Raw genomic sequence first — 19537 nt, 5'->3', positions numbered from 1 at the left:
TAAATCAAGCACTCCTATACTAGCAAGCTGTGTAGTCTATGTATGATGTCATATTAGAGTAGAATGAACATTCTGATGGTCCCTTTCCTTACTGTAAGTGCCAGTGGAAAATTTCTTGACCTCACAAGACAGTATTTTTCGTGATTTGATACTTAGATCTTAGTTGTGATTAATACTTTGACCAGCTGGAGTTGTGTACATGGAGAAAATACAGGTTTAGTCTTTGGAAAGACCTGGCTGTAACTGAGAGAGCTGGTTCTGATACTGTTAAGTGCCCAGCTGCAGCGATGCAGCTTCCTCGAGAGTTCCCTTTCCATATCCATTTCGCTTTGTCGAGGGTTCCCTTGCAATAGCTGTTGTCTGTAGTAGTTTTTGCCAGATTTGAAAGCAGATGTGCAATAAAGGAAAATTTCTTGGGCAGTTGTTGTTGACCTGATTTCTCATGCTGTGTGTCTCCCTGTCAGCCTTTAAGCCAAGTAGTCAGGTAACAGGATTACGTCTGTGGGTTTTCTTTCTTTGAAAGCAGGTTCTCATTTTTTTACTACTGTGTTTCTGAAAGGTGGACTCTGGAGCTGTCTCTAATTCTTGCATTGTTGGGGAGAAGAAATTACATCCTCCCTTCCAGAAGACCGTAAGTAGTTTTCACGGCTTGTTTTCTGCTTTCGGTGTTTTAAGGAGGGGAGAAAAAAGTCCTTGGTCAGCTGTTCTTGCGTCGGAAGGCTCGGAAATAGCTCTGCCGGCTAAAGGACGCAGGTAGCAAAAGCGGAGAGAGGTCTGGGCAGTCCCTGGTTTGAGATGGGGCAGCGAAGGCTGCCCTGGGCTCAGCGGACACCCCTGGCTCCCAGGGAATAGGGACTGCTTCCCTCAGCCCCCGGATTAAACCCTGCGCTGCGGTGCTCTCGTCGCAGGGGCACCGGCTGGGCCGGGCCGGGCCGTTGAACGCGCGTCCGTGAAACAGCAGCAGCGGCGCAGAGGTTGGGGGCTGAGGATAAAGCCGGACTTGGGCACTCGAGAAACTTGCTGCCACCTGGCGAGACAAACGGGGCAGAGCAGCCTAGTTCCCAGCCTGCCTACGTGTTTAGTTTAATGGCAAGCGCACGTTATTTATAGTGTTACACGGCAGCTCTCCTTTCAAGGCTTATTAAATTCCAGTTGTGAAATGGAAAAATTGCTATAGTCATAACTACTGAATTGCGAAGATTGGCCTCTTTAGCAAAAGGACAAATGGTTGGGATTGGGGCTGGTTTTCTCTTAGAAAGTGGTGAGTCCCTTCTGCGTGGAGTCTGAACACTTTTTGAGAGGAACAGTCTCGTAAACGGCTTTCTTTTTTTCTAGCATTTAATCTTGAAATGCTGTTATGTTACATAGAAAAGTAAGGGTTTGTCAGAGGCAGGACAGACATCTCTGTTCATTCTTCCCTTGCCTACTTTTTGCTGCAGTTTCATTCTCAATCATTCAATTCTTGTTACCCGTTTAACAGTTCTCTGTTACTAGCATGTAATGAAAGTAATTTTTTGCCACGGAACAGATGACTGTCATGAGGACATAGAACCCAATTCATCTCTTCATTTTCTTGTAGCAGTAGTTCTCTATGAGCCAGACATAATCATTGTGCTGCTTTGAATGACAAGCGAAATGGTGGGGGTTTTTTTATTCACATAAAAAGATACAGATGCAATAATATGCTTTAATTATTTAAATGCTAAGCTTCACTTGTAAGGAAGTTTGCTCAAGAGCAAAGAAACAAGAACCAAAGCTTATGAGAATCTTGGTGAAGCTTGGAAAGCTATTGATAGCTATATATGTATGTATCGGTGGATATTTGCACCAAGGATGACCAAAGTAATGCAGAGTAGAATGTCTTTTAGCCTCCCCAAATCAACTTCCATCTGTTGTTTGTATTTGAAATAATTAATTTTAATCTGATCCAGGAATTTTAAACTGAACTGTATATCTAAGTTTAATACCAGAACAAGTCAGATTTAGGTTGCAGAACATGGATGTAAGTGAAATACTTCAGCTTTTTTGGTACGGTAAACTTTTGCAATTTGCAAAACCCTTGATGTACATGCTCTGCAAGAGCAAAAGGTTTGCCATATTAGAATCAACTCTACCAGCCCTAGCTATTTCTGTTTGAGGGATAATAGAAATAGGGCTGTGCTGTTTGTGTGAGGGTAACCTACAATACAATCATTACTTGTTCGAGCCTTGCTTAGAAATGTTAGGAAACACATTGCTAGCTGCTGGCCCTGAAGCTTCTGTTAGGTTTATGTATGGCTGGGGAGATTCACAGCGGCTTTCTAAAAAAACAAACACGCTATTCAAAGCTGTTCTTTTTAAATCCTTTGAAAACACCCACATTTATATTGTCTAGGTCACAATTGCTTTTCAGTTTGGATTTGCATGTGTTCTGTAGTGTTAGCACTTGGATACCAGCTTTTTTCATTGCTCAGGGAGATACTTCAAAATTAGATCAGAGGTGAATTTCTTCTTTCCCTTGCTGCCTTATATGTAATGGTAACTAACTGCTAATGGTAACTAATTTTAAAAATTAAATAGAGGAGTGCGGTCAGATTCTACCAAGGTCCTTAAACTGTCAGTGTAATGCAACTTAACATCGTGATGGAAAGATATTAAAGGGTTGTGGTGTAAAATACATCACAGCCTCAGGCTTTTTTTGTCATCCAGAGTTAGCTCAGCAGTTAAGTTTAGGTATTTCAAGACATGGTTGAGTGCTGGAGATTCAGCTGAGACAAACAGTTTAATGTTGCAAGAGTCTGGCAGAGGGGAGGAGGTTTTGTCTGGGTGAAAAGGACTAAGGCTTAGGGCTAATAGACAAGATAGATACATCTTTTATTATACAATAAAGTATATTATGTGCTGTAAATTAAGGCAATTTTAAGTGCAACAAGCTTATTGAATCATCAAGAAGGTGTATTTGATTATACAAAGTTTAAAATTATTCTTTTACACACAAGGACAGTCATTGTCCGCATAAAGCATGTTACATGTTCTTCGGTTTGTTTTAAAAAAGAAAACAAAAAAACAGATAATCCTCTTCTATTGACCAACAATTGCCAGCAGCAAACGCCGATAATCACCACTTGTATCACTTGCTATCATTGTAGCCAAAGTCTTCTGATACATTTGTGTGAACATCTGTTTAATTTGCACAAGGTCAATCTATGCAAAGAAGAAAAAAAAAAGGCACAAAACTTAAACACAGTGTATGATTCGAACTCATAGACGGTCACCCCACATCTCCTCCCTCACGGCCAAGAGAACAGTGCCAAGGGTGAAATGTGCAACTGATTAACTCGGTGTGCCCTACAAGCCAGCTGGTCCTGCTGAAGTCAGAGGAGCAGCTCCAAAAGCAGGGAGTAGTTGTTCCTTGCTTTGTTAGGGCTGTAGTCTCCTAACTCAGCTGAACCTGTGGACTTGAGGCGCTTATCTGCAACATGGACAGGCAACCACAGTTAAGAAGGAAGACAAGCACCATCTAGCCAGAGACAGATAATTAAATTGCTATATAGAAGCTGGCTTTAAGACAAATTAACACATTCATCTAAATGTAAACCCCATAAAAGCTTCACCTCAAGACATGATCTCTACAGCTGTGAAAGAATGACCAAGTGAAAAGCTGGTCCAGGGTGCACAGCTGTCCCCTACAGGTGACATTTACAGAGGAGAAAGTTTCTTACCTCACTGCGAGTGACTATAATTCTGATGAGGGTAGAATCATCTGTGCCAGCTCCTTTCATTGAATAATAAAGTCTTTCGGCAAAAAAGGCTGGGCGATTTAAAGCACATTGCACTGTGATAAAGGAGATTGTTAGGATTAGTTCCGGTAGTGGATTCTGTATGGCAATACCTAGCAGGATCAATTCAAGATTTTTGCTGTAGACAGCTGTAGGTAGGTCTTGATGAAGATCTAGTTACTGTGGATTACAAGAACTGTTTTATAGAGCTAAGCTTATTCTCAAGCTGACCAAATGAGTTATTCCTTCACATGAAAACCTATGGTGACTTCTCAGGAAGTGCTTTTCAAACTTGGCTGAAACCTCAATTCTCAAACAGGTAATTTACAAGCAGTTCTTCCCCTTGGATGGCTGGTACTAGGATACAGGGATTTTACTCCTGTTCCATTGCTAGAATCTCCCTCAGAAAAGTACAACTGCAAGAAGTTCTCGCTCTAGTAGTTACAGAATGGGTCTTATTTCAGTTAGATCGTTCGCTCTCAAGAGACAAGCCTTTATTCTTTTACATGATTCTTAGAGGTGAATTTTTCCCATTAAACTCCTGAGCAGAATATAATCTGGGAAAATTTTGCTTCTCCATTACAGCTACAGAAACACTGTCATTTTGGTAAGCATTGGTAGGACTGGTGTCTGCAGATTTACTAGTAAATCATTCTGATTCTCACTATCAGCAAGTTGTGCTAAATTTGAACTGCTTTACTGTACCAAGTCAGCAGGAAAAAGTGAATTCAAAACAGGTCTTCTATTTTGCTGAAGTTTTCCTTAGCAAATGCTGAGCTTTTGGGGGGTAGGTGGTGGTGGGGAAGAGGGGTGGATAAAGTAGGTTCATGTTGGTTCTGAGATGATGCGTGAGGGTGGCTCAGCTGTCTCTGCTGAGTTGCCACACAACCAGAGTCACGACTCTGTTACCCTGGTACTCACATCATTTTGTGGAGCTCTGAAAAATACAATTACAAGCACTAACCAGTGACCTGTGTGTCTGCGCAGCCACCTGGCTTCCCAGGACAGTGACAAGTAGTTCCTATGAGGCCTTCTCTTGTTTCAAACTGACTTTGTCATGGTGGATGCTTATTTTCTCCAATTAAGTGTAAAGTGAATAATTTGAATAATTGAAGTTGCTTTTGTGCTAGCAGAGTCTCAGGGTATGTGTTCATTTGCCATATGGCCAGTGTCGAATTGGATTCTTCTTCAATTACATTTAGAAGGTTTTATTGCTAAGGGATAAGCGGAGGGAAGAATGTATCACTTACAAATAGTCTTCAAACCACGTTCCACGTTTCCAGAAAATTCTCGATCAATGCTGCTTAATAAATCACGATTAGCAATCTACAAATAAATGAGATTAATATGTGGATAGTGAAAGGAAGTAACAACTGCAACCTTAATTTAAAATACACTGACCAAGCTTGTTTGAAATCAGTGAAGAACTCCTACCCTGGAGTATGCCTCAACTGTTGCTTTTAGCTGGGGAAAACTTCTGCTTGCCAGAACCATATTAAAGCAAGATTCATCAGTCCCAAGTCTTCCTTCACCTGCTTGGTACAGACGCTGAGCATCTTCTTGAGCTTTTTGATAATCCACAGTTTGATTCTCATCCCGATTACCCTAAAAGCAAAGGCAACAGATGTCAAATGAAATTACACGGAGAAGGCTATTCCTTAACTGCTTGCAGTGTAGACCCCAAGCATGTATCTTCAAAGCTTGAAGCAGAAAGAGTAATACCAGTTGGAAATACATTACATTGCTTCAAAACTACTCTTTGGTTTAGTATTTCTTACAGGCATCAGATACAGAAGTGGCCCAGAACCCTATCTGTAGGGTGTGCTTTAAACTGTAGATACACTGACTCAGATAATGTAACCCCTACATACCATCTGATAGTTGTAATTGAGTTCTGTACTTTATTCTCTATTTTACTTAATAATGTAAGCTTTCTCTTGATTTGTTTGTTTCTAGGCTTCAAGTTGCAAAGAAACTTCCCAAATGAACTAATGAATTATCTTACTGAATATGCACACCTGATCTTTGTTCTATTTAGAATTTGCTAATTTTGAGTAAGAATGTCTCCAGAAAGCACTATAGTTATGTCAGTAGGACTTATACGACATTTTATGGCTTTGGTTGTTCTTTTGGTTTTTTGCTGCTTAGTGCATGGATGGATACTGCTAAATATACTGGCTGAGTAGGCTGAATACATGCTCTCAAATACTGTTGTATCTAGAATGGTTAATATAATATTTAAATGATGTGGTCAATTATTGTAAAATACTGGATTTATCAAAATAAAAATTAGCAGCATGAGCTTCTCAAGGTTTGCTTTCTTGTGGATTTTGACTTTTTAATCCAAATACTTAGTGCATAGCTGAACTCCCACAAAGGTAGAAGCAAATGAGATAGAGAAGTGGCACAGAAACTGATGTGAGAAATGTGGGAAGTTGCATTAGTTCATATTTCTTCCTAAACATGAATAGCTGCAAATTACTATTCTTCAACACAAAAAAAGCCCTAGTAAATGATACAGGATAAGCAAGCTCCAGTGTTCACCTGAGTTCAGCGGTAGCACCTCCCCAATTCTGGTGATGTGAAGGGAGTATGGTGTAAGTTGGGAGTTAAGTTTTGCCCTGCAGTGCCTCTTAGCTTGTTTGTAGGGATTCTCACAGATATTCTACATACCATAAAGGTTATCCTGTCAGATTCATCCAAATTACTTTGTTAACGTTTGCAAAAAATAGAGCAAGATGCTTTTTAACAGCAGCGTGGAGCACTGTTTTGTTGTACCACTTGATCACATCTGCACAATGAAGTATTTACACATAAATTCTCTGAGATGAATACAGGGTGCTAGATTAGGTCACACAATTCATCATACATTTGTAGACAGGAAGTATGTCTTCCTTGAGGACGGACTGAAGCGTCATATCTTGTCATTAGGGAATAAATTAATGGCCCAGGGCTAATTTCTTAAAAACCTGGCTCTTGCTAAGCATACATAGGCAATTTATTTGTGGAGCCATTATGACTACATGCATTGAAGTCAGACTGTACACCATTATCTTACAAAAAAAAAAAAAATTAAAGCTCACTTGGCACATAGATACAAGTAGTCGTTCAAAGTGTCCTGAAGTGTCTGCTCTGATGTCTTGTTCGATGTCCCTTCCAAATTCAGATTTATAGCAGTTCACTATTTCTCGTATTTCCTGGTTTGTCCTTGTGCAAAGGATCTCAATCAGCACTCTCTCCTGGGTGCCTGCCCCCTGTAGGCAGAGGAAAAGAGGGTGTAACTACAAAGCACTACCTACTCAGTTTTCTTCAACTGTGAAATTAAGCAGTCATCTGTTATTTCAAAACTTAATACAATCTACATTGTAAGAACAGTATCCTTGCAGTGTGAAAGCACCAAGTCTGTATACTTAAAATGGAATGACAATTCCTCAAGCGTTCAATTCTGCACCAGTTCAAAAAAATACACCAGAACTATACATCCACAGCAGTGACATCAGTGAAAGTTAACTGGAAAATGGTTTAGGAAGGAAATTCTTTGGTAACCTTATTCTGGAAACATACTGGAGGAGCATAGAGCCTTTTGATAATCATTAAAGCCAACGATACACATGTAAATTCTGTTTTGGCCAGCATACAGGTGTGTTCTGTATTTCAAATGTGGCTGCTTCCTTAACATGGAGCGCCAGCAGGAACTTTTCATAGATGCTTCCCTGTCCCCAGAATAAAAATTAACTGTGAGTTCTGTGTGCAGTCAGCTCTTACAGGCATAGTCATCTGTATTCAGGCAAGGATTAGATAGGAGTGGATCTATGTGAGGTTTCTAGGTAATGTTATATCATGAATATTTTTTAAATGGTCAAGAATAGCTATTGCCTCCACTAAAGCCAGATCTTCATTTAAGCTCCACATTCATACATGGGTTAAGTTACTCTTTTCCAGTATCAGCCACCTGCTGCAGCTCAAACAAGCAAGAAATTCTGGTAAACTGGATGTACCAGTTTACCTGAGTTAAAAGTTTAAACCAGCTAGCTCACCTAATCTTTAATGCAGTTTTAATATTTGAACAGATACGTGCATTGCCTGACCTTAAGGAAATATTTGTTCATTGTTGTCCTTTTGGAAAAAAAAACAAACTGGGATAATCCAAAAATATCTTTCAGTAGCAATGTTTTGTTCCTAGTGAGGAGAGGTATGTACCTTCAATTTAAACTGGTTATGGTTTTAATGGCACCCTGGCCCTTTCTATGTTCTAGCAAAAATTATGACCAAGTGGCAGGGAAGGAAGTTCTGTTCTGCAGCATTTCACCCTCTGCTGGATGGACAGTTACTCTGAATTGGCTAGTCCTGCAGAAATTGGCTGGAACAGCCCCACAGTCCTGAAATTTGTTTGCCACTACAGGCTTTTTCAACAATGCAGGGATCAGGTATTCTCTTTCCTTAGATGAGCATTTTAAGATAGTTTTAAACTGTTTTGTTCACAGGAAAACCATACCTTCATTGCATGACGTAAACTCCAGGCATCATAGTAGGTGCGAGGCATGAAGAGTGCTAGAATCAATTCTTCCACGTTTCCACTTAACTCAGATTTCAGATCTTTAATTAAATCCTGTTCAATTAGAAACACAAAAAGGGCTTTGGAGAGTGTTAGCCATGTAGATTATATACTGAAAAAAGATCAAACTAGAACTTACTTTTGTGACTGATTTCTACCTTTCTGCTATTTTTCTTGCAAAGCTTTGTTTTATTTCTTATAAAGAACTTCCCTTCTGTCCAAAACTTTGATGGCTCAGCTCTTCTCCATTATCTCCTCACTAATTTAGGACCTAGTCAGGTCCTGAAAAATGCCACCACTATAAAATTTCACTTTAAGTTGCAAAAATGAGAGAGGGAAGAAATGAAATTATTTTGGCCTTTTATTGTCTAACCAATCCTCAACCAGTTTCTCAGTTTGTTTCTTATGAAAAAAAACAGATTTCAGTGCTGGTTTGTGTGCATAAAAACCTCAGTAGTTTCAGACACAGGGACAGTATAAGCTTGATTATTTTCTATCTATCAAGCATTACAAAAGTAGAGAAGCTTCTTGTTTGGTCAGGGACAGAGCCAGCCCCCAACCTTCCCCCACCCCTGCTTCTGCCAAGTACTGGGAGAACATGGTGTTAAATACTAGATGTCCCCCACTACACAAGGAATAAAACCAAAAGAAGTGCATTTGAAAAACACCTAAACCACTCCCCAGGACTAAAATGCAATTAAGCAGTTAAAGCTCAAGGTTTGGGTTTGTTTACTAATTCAAAGAACTAGTGAACGTACCTTGCCATACATTGTCTTGAAAGCTGCCTTGATTTTTTGCCTTTGATCATTGGAGCGGTTAGCAACAACATTGATTATGGCCTGCTCATCAGTTCCTTGGAAACAGAAGGGCAATTTCATGTAAGAACTCACAATAATCCCTGCAAGACTACGCATTTTATAATCTTGCATTTGGGCATAGTTACATAAGTGACTACCATTTAAGTCTACCAAATTTTCTGTGTATGTAACTTCATCTACTAAATTGCTCAAGTAATTTTGAAAGTGTGACTTTTGAAAAGCTTGGTGAGAAAAAAAGCATGGTCAAATAAAAATGGAAGAAAAGGACAAAATGGCATTAAGAAGTTAGCTCAATAGAAATTTAAGCTTCTCTTCCTTACTTACCAAACCCCTTCATAGCTTTGCGCAGAACTTCTGCATCCCTTCCAGCATCGAAGTTTGGAGCAGCTTGAATTGTGCCCTGGGTACACTGAGCCATTGCTGCAGCCTGGAAGTAAACAGTGACATGTAATTAGCTATCCCGCACAATACAAATTCAAATTAAAATCACAACTTCAGAATCAGTGCTTCAGGAGTTCCACATTTTTTTCTCCAACATGGAATCAGGGCGGCATTTAGTTGTGTTGAACAGCTTTGGCCCACTAATGTCAAAGCGCGGCTTTTACCCAGTTGTATGGATGAAGATCTACTTGATGAGCGAGTGTACACAGATACAGGGTTATGCTTTTGTTCAGGTTGTACTCTGAATGTAGCTGGGAACTCTTGATGCAGAACACGCTGCAGATTGTGGGAAAACAGTTGTAAAACCACTAAAACTACAGAAGCCACATAAGAGTGATTACAGAAGAGGATACAGCACATACCGGACCAGGCATTGGTGATGGTGCTTGTCCACTAGGATATCCTACTGAAAATAAATTAAAGAACAAGATAAAAGGAATTCATTAGGTGCCCTCTTATTATGTAAAAGCTATCTAATCTGAAAATAAAGCATTTACAGACCTACCACTACAGGAAACCTGTTTTCTATGTAATGCTACCTATCACGGTAAGTAACTGACCTTCTTGCCCTTGGGAATGATGGGAAGAAGCAATCACAGACACGTTCTGGTACATACACTAGCAAGGCAACTCTAAAAATACTAAATTTACTGGTGCTGTGGGAACTGGAAGGATCTCTCCTTAGTAAATATTGCTAGCCTATGCAAATGAAGAATGCATGTCCCGTGTTCAAAGTCATATTATACACTTTTAAGTGTCTAGCATATAAATGATAAATATTAAGAATTCATTGCTGCAAAAAGAATTGAAGGAATCTCATTTTGTGATCAAAAGCACTGTGAATACAAAAGCTACTTTTTTACTGGAATTTTATTTTTATTCATAATACATATGTACAATTGTTAGCATTTTAACAGCAGCTTAGTTATTATTAGAGTTAACAAAGCAATCATTAAAAAACCGGTTTGCTGCAATGAATTTCTTACAAACACAGCTGACACATTTCAGGACAAAAATCATCTAACTGACCACTCAAAGCATTAAAAACACTGCACTGTTTTCAAGCAATTGTGTGCATTTTCCTTTCCACTTCCCCCACTATGCCAGGGATCACTATGAATGCACAGATCTGAAAAACGCATCCACTTGGAGATTAACGAACAGCTAGGTGCACATTGAACGCAGACTCTGGATTTCACGGTTCTTATCAGGTAGTTGCAGTTTGAAGGATAAGCACCTAAAACTATATCATGACCATTAATCAGTGACAGCCATCCCTTTTGGATGTAGCACCTGTAGAGATGGTTCTCATCAGCCCTACAGTGGCCTTGTCAAGAAAGGTGGTAGGAGGTATACAGCATATGAATCTCAACAGCTAAAAGCAACAAAGGTAAGGGCCTAATTTGTTAATACCTGTCCTGGGAGCTCTTGTTTTAACCTTGGATGCTTAAAGTTTCTGGTATATGACATACCTGGAATTTGTGCTGGTCCACCTCCAGCATAGCTTTGGGCAGGAGGCTGTGGATAGCCACCAAAGCCAGGGCCAGCGGGAGGCACACCAAACCCAGGGCCTGCAGGAGCTAGGAGAAAAAGAAAGGCTTAATGTTTTCTTCTTGACTTCTGACACAACATAAGCCAGGTTACTGAGCAGAGCTATGCAAGAGATTGATTTCTCTGTGTCTGTGCAGTGGCACAAAACCATCAAGGCCCTGCCATCAGCATGCAGGTGTTTACTGCTAGATAGCAATCTGCCTGCCCGCCTACATGCTGCTGCTTAAATTGATGGCTGAACAAAGCTGCTTTTCTTTACTGCTTCTACCAAGCACAGGGAGTGGTTCCACCAGAAATCACTCCGGAGGGGTACTCTAACAAAGGATCTTACCTCCAGGATAAGGTGGCATTCCTCCAGCCTGGGGAGCTCCAGGGTAGCTCCCAGGGGCAGGGTAGCCCCCTGGGGCAGGGTATCCTGCTGCCCCTGGATACCCAGCACTTGGTGGTGCTGCAGAATATGTGCCTCCTCCTGCTGGAGGATATCCTCCAGGAACAGTGGGATAGGAGTACTGACCGGCTGGTGGATAGACAGACTCTTGTCCTGTCGGCTGAAACACAAAAATGGAACGTCTGTACACCTCCTAACAGGGCATTGGAGTAAAAACTCTCAAGCTACTAAAATATCAACATGGATAATAATGTGAATTGTATAATTAGATTCAGCACTTGAAGCAGCAGCAGCAGAATTCCTGAAGTCTGGAGGAGGGCCCCTGGTTGGGTTTTCTGATGTGTCTCCCATGTTGACACAGAATCAGAGAGTGCTGCAGGTGGAAGGTCTCTGATCTCATCCACCTTCAAAGCAGGGCCAGCTTCAGAGTTGGATGAGGTCATACAAGGCCTTGTCAAGTTTTAGTATCTCCACGCAACAGTGAGTCCACAGCCTCTCTGGGCCCCTGTTACAGTGTTTGACTACTCTAATGGTGAAAAATGTTTTCCTCAAATCAAATTACAATTACAACCTATGGTTGTTGCCAGCTGCCTTTTCACCGTGTACCTCTGCGAAGAGTCTGGCTCCAATGTCTCTATCACTCCTTCTTACGTAGCAGAAGGCTGAACAGGTCTCCGCTTAGCCTTCTCTTCTCCAGGCGAGCAGCCTTCCCTGGACACGCTCCTGTTTGGCCATGTGTCTGTGTACGGGCAGGCCACAACTGGACACGGTATTCCAGATGTGACCTTGTGAGCACTAAGCACAGAGGAATAATCATTTCTCCTAACCTGCTGGCTTTGCTTTTGCTAAAGCCTGGTATGTTATTAGCGTTCCTCCCCAGGGATACTCACTGCTGAGCCACATTCAACTTGTCAACCACCAGGACCCCATGTCCTTTACTGGAAAGCTGCTACTTCTATCCCGCATAAGTAAGAGGTGAGCTCAGCTAGACTTGCTCTCTGTGAATCATTAGGGGTTCACCTCCTGTTTTTATAGGACTTTTAAGAGCTTAGCATCTTTGAAACTTCTGCCTCTCTTGCACAACCAGTATTTTCAAATGTTCCGTGGTGAGAACATACAAGAGGTGAGGGGGTTTTTTTCTTAATTTCCTTTGGAATCCAGGTTATAAAACATGGACATTCAGTGACTAAATCTGGAATACTGAGTCAGATTGAACACCTGTTATAGGTCAAGTCAAACATTTCTATGCCTTTGTTTTGCTGTGTGGATGACTTACCAGTCATACCACAAAGGTTGCTATCAGCACGTGAATGACCAGGATCTCTAAGGGAAAACCTTACAAGTTAAGTCAAGTCACATACTTGATCTTCAAAAATCAGGTATTTAAAATCAGTTTCATAACAAAGCATAATGTATGGACTCATTACTCACTTGCTGGGAATCATCTTTACTGACTAGCTTTAGAAATATGGGTCACTCATTACATACAGTACACACTCATTCTTGAGCCCAGAAAACAGAAATAAACCCCCAAATTACTGTGCCCAGGCTATATAATATTCTCTTTCCCAGTGGTACAGTCTAACCTTTCTCTGCCAGACTCGACAAAAAGATTTTAACGGAATTCAGATTCACAAATCCAAAATTAGGATCCTCAAAAGCCTTGCTCAGATAACTATCACTATTGCAGAAGAAAATAATTTCACATTGGTTTTTTTGCACTGGTTATCACTTTGAACATCATCAATGAGACTATGAAACCTAGAATCATTGATATTGAATCTAAAGGGTCTTTTAAATTAATCCATTGAAGTTGGTTATATTGTAGATGCTAGCTAAGAAAAAAAATATTTTCAGATGTCGTTAAAAATAAATTACAGCTATAATCATGACAGTTCAGCAGAACCTTGAGGAGGGACAAGAAATCCTGGAGTTAAGAAAGTGGTTTCTAACATGTTTGTCTTTACTGTCTCAGAGAGAGTAAGGGTAAATTGTAGAGCAAAATAATCCTAGTTTATTGCATGTATTTATAGCTTTTCAGTATCTTAATGTGATCCAGGTTAAGCTCCATGCTTAAGTCTAGTTCTGTACTACATAAAACACAGACCATATAAAATTCCCACAATTACAGTATGATCATTGCCATACTAATAAAAGCACACAGTTGCATCTAGCTTTGAAAAACGATACAGACATATCAAAAAGACTGTGGTATCAGCCACATCTGATACATTCCAGCCTTCCATTAAGCTTCACTGGAATTTTTAGTCCATTCAGTCATGAGCCGAAGGTGGAACAAAGTCCTGCAGCTGAAGAATAGGGGGTCAAAGTCAAGATACAGTGTCCTTTATCCTCAGAAAAATATTTACTTGGTGTCGTATGACAGCTGGGCTACTTGAGTAAAGCATTCCAAGCTCTTCCTGAGGGTAGTGGCCACTGAAGTATGTTCAGCATCTCTGTAAATCCTGGGATATGGGTACATGGAATATTTGGTAGAGACGGTGGTAGAGACTGGTTCAGAGATTACCTCTGACCCTGTACGTAAAGACCCTCATATTTATGTAAGAACTACTGACACTTTAAAAAAAATTATTTGTTCATATCATTAGGTATATAAAAAAACCCCAACAACTGAACTCACAAGACAAATTAAAGCAAGACCAAACAATCAAAACCTTTCTGGAATGATAGGCAACATTAAAAAAATAATCTTAAACTTCCTTCTTGGAATTCTTATGAGACAACTGTAAAGTCATCCTCAGGGATATATAGGCAAAAACAAAGACCATAATATCGACAGAATACTGTATATGAACTGACAATGACTATTTACACACACAACGCGTAGTAAGAAGGGGTATTCACAGAATATAAATACATTAGGAATGCAACACATTCAAGAGCCATACTTACAGGATAACCAGGGAAAGCAGGGTAGCCGCCTGAAGGGGGATAACCCGGGTATGACATTCTGGGAAAAAAAGGGTATTTTCACTGTCAAGACACTATATATGAGTTTGTAGTAGTTATTTGCTTGCTAATTACCTGTTAAATCACTTGAACAATATGTTTAGTAGGCTTAGAATTGCTCAGGAGTACTTGTCAGCTATTAAACCCACAAAACCTTTCATTTTGACCATAGCAAGCAAGATTCAGAAGGGAAGAATCTTCCATTTTGTAATTAACTACCACTCTTTTATTTAGGGTCAGATAGAAGACATTGAAGCATAGTAAGAGGCTTGAACCTCTAAAAAGAACTCTGAAATACAGGATGCACTTCTAGGTACCAGCAGGAGGGAGCTGAGCCCTTTGCCAGAACAGAAACAGAATGGTCAGGCTTAGAGCAGGGCCCCAGACCGCACTGCACCAAGCATCTGTCTCCCATCACCCTGCACTCCTCCGCTCACAAGGGTAGTTCCTGGGAGAAGATGTGAGAAGAGCAGTTCCCTATCTATCCCATGTAAAATGATAATTTGATAGAAACGTGTTATCCCCCAGCATTACTTCCTTTGTGTAGATTATTTCTGTTTCCTGCCAGTAACTGTTTATTTTAGTCCCATTTTTAATAGAAGGGCTTGGAGAGTAGGAACAGAACAGGACAGAGATCATTCCCCCGATGCCATGCAGTTGGGCAGGGAATTTCAAGGCCATTAGCCAGGTTACAAAACATTTAATGACAGGAAAAAAAATATCATGTCAATGCTAACCAGCAAGATTCCCTGATCATGGCCTAGGAATTATGGCATCTTTCTAAGATAGTATGCATCTTAGCTGCACAATTCAAAGGACATGGGAAATACAGAAATAAATGCAATGCAATGAATGATTATTCACATTTCTAGGTATTCACTGGCCAAACCAAACGGATTTGAAAGCAGAATTCTTACTGCGTTGGACCATTAAGGCAATAGGTGGTCACAGAATTAAACATGTGAGACTTAATGTGGAAAACATTAAAACTTTGCATAGGTTAGCTCACATAACCAAAACCAACTTGCAGAGAAGCACAGCTATGCAGTCTCACACTGATAAACTTGGATCATCACTTCCAAATAAATAAAGGGGGAAGAAGAACATGAGGTGTATTTGTAAATCTATGCTTTAATTATAAACACTGATAATGGCTATTTATTTCCCTAAGAAGAAACACCCTAAACCAGTACAGTATTTATTACTGACAGCTCTTGAATGGACTTCAAATTTGGCTTTCAACAACACATTTCCTTTGGCATTTCTGACTTTAACACTAATTGTAACTCCTTTCAGGAGCAAGATGACCAGCAACACTTCCTTCTGATTTCAGTTTCACTCCTTCCGCTTACAGGAAAATATTGTGTTAGCAAAACTGAACATTAAAAACCAAACAAACACACACTTCTTCAGCTTTTCAGGTTCATGTAATTCAACTGAAGTTATACCATTAGGAAGACAGGAAAACAGTAAAACTTGTTGAGGTGCACTGTATCATTTCCACTGCACAACTTACTATGTTTTTCATGATGATGGCAACTCAGCTGTTTCAACAGCTGTAAAATGTTTAATTTATACAATAAATGGGACCCAACAATCTTTTAACCATATTAAAATATACCAAATTTTAGACTTATTGGTAAGATACTTAATTTAGAATGAATTTAACTTTTCAGCCATGTCTCTGATTTACTAGCAAATAAATTCTGGCAAAAAGCTTAAGGCATGAGTTTCCAACATCTCATTTTCAAGCAAACAAGCTATAAAGGCTATGTTGTATTGTTGATTAGCAAGTTAACCACCTGTGTAAACCTGTGACTTACAGTGCACCAGTAAATTGTTTAACACTTTCCTTACTTTTGTTGCATTGGTTCCTTTTCTAGGATTCAATTTGCGATGCAAATTCTTTTGGGCCAGGTACTGGGAATCATGGTATTTTATTTAATCATCCCCCTCTTAACAAGACCTTGATTCCTATTTGTCACTCTTTGGAATGACAAAAATGTTTTTGTTGCATTTGCTTGATCTAGACTTTTTTTTAATTATTTGAAAAAAAATAGTAGAGTAATAAAAGGGTCAAGTAAAGACTACTGCTCCAATTACTTCAGGCCTTTCATAACTGGATGGACATGATGCTAAATTGGGATTTCAGACTTGCCTCTGACACCAGTTACAAGGGTTTCTTCAAAACTTGTTATGAATAGACAGTAGTATTTACTGAAACCTCTTTCAGCATTTTAGACGTTTTCCAGGAGATAAATTAAGTCACACAATATTAAGTACTTAGTAAACACTGGACTGCTGCTGCTGCTGTACATGGCCCGACTTATCTCAAGCACAAGCATCCTCAAGCAGAACAGAGGCTCTGATATTACTACTTTTACAACCAAAATAACAATAGCTTTTCCCATCAGATTTTAATCTCCACCCCGTTTACCGGGCCGGGGCGCAAGGCGGGGCCCAGCCGGCGGCGGGCTAAGCCGCGGGCCGGGCGCTGTCGCAGCCCGCCCGGGAGTGAGTCAGCGGCGGCGCCGGCCAAGGGTGGCTGCGGGCCGCAACACTAGCCAGCGTCCGCCGGTTCTCCTCTGCGAGCTGAAATCGAGGGAGAGCTCTTTTTTTGGGAGGTAGATGTAGCTCTGACGGTGTAACATCAGGGGACGCACTAAACTCGGTGTGCTCAGCAGGTAAAAACAAAGAAGTCGCCCTTAGCCCGTTGCCACCCCCAACCCCGCACACACCTGCGCCTCAGCTGAAAACGTCCACACCAGCACCACACCCGCCCCCGGAACCTTTAAAGGACGCCGGTGGGGCCGCCCCTACCCCGCCCGGAGCTGGCCCTGCCCGCCGGGCGAGCCACCGCCCACCCTGTTTCGGAACGGGAAGGGCGGTCACGTATCGCCCCGGTCTCACCCCGCTTGTCAGCCGCCAGTGCCGGGCCGGCGTGGCGAGCCCTCCGGCGAGGCACGGCTGCGGGCGGAGGCAGGTATTACTCTACTTATTTCCTCTGAGGTGACCGAGACCTCGTCACCGCTCCGCAGCTGGAGGCAGACTCCCCGGCCAGGGGGGTGCGGCGCTCTGGGACGGGCCGGCGCATCTCTTGGCCAGACACCTGCCGAGTCCCGAGCTGGCGGGCGGTCTCGGCTCCAGGAACCCTGCCCCGGTCTACCGCCCGGGTCGCCCCGGGCCCCAGCACGCCCGTGCCGCAGGGCGCAGCGGGGCTGGGGCCGAGCCTCCCCCCGAAGGCAGTGTGTGAGGGAGAGCCGGCGGGGCTGGGGCTGGGCCCGGGCCTGAGGTGAGGGGCGCGCGAGTCACGGCCGGCCCCCTCCCACCCCCCGGCTACCTCACCTGAGGGAAACCTGCGGAGCCTCCGGCCTCTCTCCCGCAGCTACACCGCAAAATGGAGGCTGTGGGGCCGGGCGGCACCCGCCCCGCCCCCGGCACCAAGCCCGCCCTGGCCCGGCCCACGGGCCCCGCTCCCCATGGGCAGGGGCGCCGCGCCCGAGTCTGGGCAGGGCCGGGCCGGCAGCGGCTCCCGGTGGTGATCGCCCTGCTAACCCAGGACCCCTTTCCTATCTGTGCAGGGTTGCCCCATCTTGCTGAAGGAAAGCTGCTGTATGCCCAGTTCTCCTTCAAAGCGGCTGAGAGGTAAGTTCAAAGACACAAGTACCACAGAAACACAGAGCGACTTGCTAGCGGAGCTCTGTCAGGGGAAGCATTCAACACGGGGGAAGCACCAGGTGATGCCATCCCAGGGGATTCCTTAGCCACCCGACTAGCAGAGGAAGGGAGAAGTCCACACTGCAATGGTGTTCAGCCCTAATGCATGTAGCTCCGAATCAAGTCTGTTATCAAGTGACACATGAGTCTTTAGATCAAGATCATCATTCAGTAGCTGGCAAGTAGTCAGCCAAGTCATCTAGGCCAGCAGAACAGTGTGTAACAGGCAAAGTATATAAAAGCCGTAGGTGGAGCTGGAGGAGTCGCTCCTTTTTACGTAGTTACTCAAGGATCTAGGTCCCAAGAGGGCATAAAGGTAAGGTTGTCCTGACTACTACATACCTTTTTCCTGAAAGAAATCATAGTCACTTGTATGCAATTGTGGGAAGTGCACTTAGTGTTTTGTTTCTATTGTAATATTTATTCATATTGTACTTAGAACAGACATACACATAGTCCTTCCTTTACCTGGTGGTAAATTATTCATAAGAGATTTTGATCAGCAAGATACTATTTATGAAGGATCCACCCATGATATTATGCACTGGTTACTTGAGGTTATTCAAAGTAACTTCATACTTTTTTATGAGAAACATGTTAGTAGTTCAGAGACCATTAAAATGCAAACAATTTTTTCCTGTAACCTGGTGCAACACTTGAGCTCTAAATGAAACAACAGCCACTGCTCTAGTTGTCTGTAAAACAGCGTTAAGTGCAGGCAGCAGAAAATAGGTGGGTAATAATTTACCATGCTTGCCCGCTTCAAATGAAAAGCACCTAAAGCCACGTAGAATCTAATAAATGACCTATCTTCAGCAAAATGTGGCTTATTCTCCCTTGTTTGCCCAGAGCACATCAGGAGCAGCTTTAAGAATTTAATCCTCACAGCATTCTTCAGCTGACACTCCCAGTGTATGTCTACTCTATTTCACCTCTGTTAAGCACATTTCTTTCAGGACAAGTATATATTTAAATTCCTGTTTCCATGGGAACCAAGTACACTTATAAAATACACAATTCTTTATCTCTTCCATTTAGTGGACTGTTTGGATTTGGGCTATTCAGGAAAGGAACAATCTGTTTTCACAAACAAATGGAAAAAGAAAAAGAGAAAACAATAAAACAGCATTTGTTTGAAGAATCTATGTTAAATGCGTTGCATGTTTATATGTTAACAAGAATATCTGGAATGACTTTTTAAAATCATGGAATGGAACCATTGCAGTCATCTAATTTCCCTCCCTCTATTTAAGGAAATCCCTTGGCTTGTTACTATAACTAGAGCCAGCACATTTAGGGAAGCTACTAAAACCCCATGCAGAGTCAAGACAACTTCTCA

The 19537-nt window shown here is 41.8% G+C and overlaps 2 protein-coding genes across 3 annotated transcripts in view; one reads left to right on the top strand and one right to left on the bottom strand.

The window, feature by feature from the left end:
* The window catches only part of PPP3CB (protein phosphatase 3 catalytic subunit beta), a 50764-nt gene extending 44696 nt beyond the window's left edge, over positions 1-6068 (top strand). Inside the window, exons 14-15 of the transcript XR_012836368.1 lie at positions 560-631; positions 5715-6068. The gene's annotated coding sequence lies outside the window, so the exon portion shown is untranslated. The remainder of the gene's footprint in view (positions 1-559; positions 632-5714) is intronic.
* ANXA7 (annexin A7) lies at positions 2832-17908 on the bottom strand. 2 transcript variants are annotated; one of them, XM_075758567.1, is made up of 13 exons: positions 17827-17908; positions 14425-14482; positions 11455-11671; positions 11045-11152; positions 9935-9975; positions 9456-9558; positions 9072-9166; positions 8254-8367; positions 6842-7012; positions 5193-5363; positions 5009-5084; positions 3702-3814; positions 2832-3183 (listed from the first exon to the last, which is right to left on the bottom strand). In XM_075758567.1, exons 2-13 carry the CDS (start codon positions 14479-14481, stop codon positions 3061-3063), a joined length of 1389 nt encoding a protein of 462 aa, XP_075614682.1. In that variant the 5' UTR covers position 14482; positions 17827-17908; the 3' UTR covers positions 2832-3060. The 2 variants fall into 2 exon arrangements, with proteins under 2 accessions (XP_075614682.1, XP_075614683.1); XM_075758568.1 differs by having other exon boundaries at positions 9935-9978; positions 17827-17886.
* Positions 17909-19537: the final 1629 nt, after the last annotated feature.

Source organism: Balearica regulorum, chromosome 7 (genome assembly GCF_011004875.1).
Source record: "Balearica regulorum gibbericeps isolate bBalReg1 chromosome 7, bBalReg1.pri, whole genome shotgun sequence".
Lineage (NCBI taxonomy): Eukaryota > Metazoa > Chordata > Aves > Gruiformes > Gruidae > Balearica > Balearica regulorum.
The sequence above is the reverse complement of the archived record's forward strand: the minus strand, read 5'-3'. Positions and strand labels throughout refer to the sequence as shown.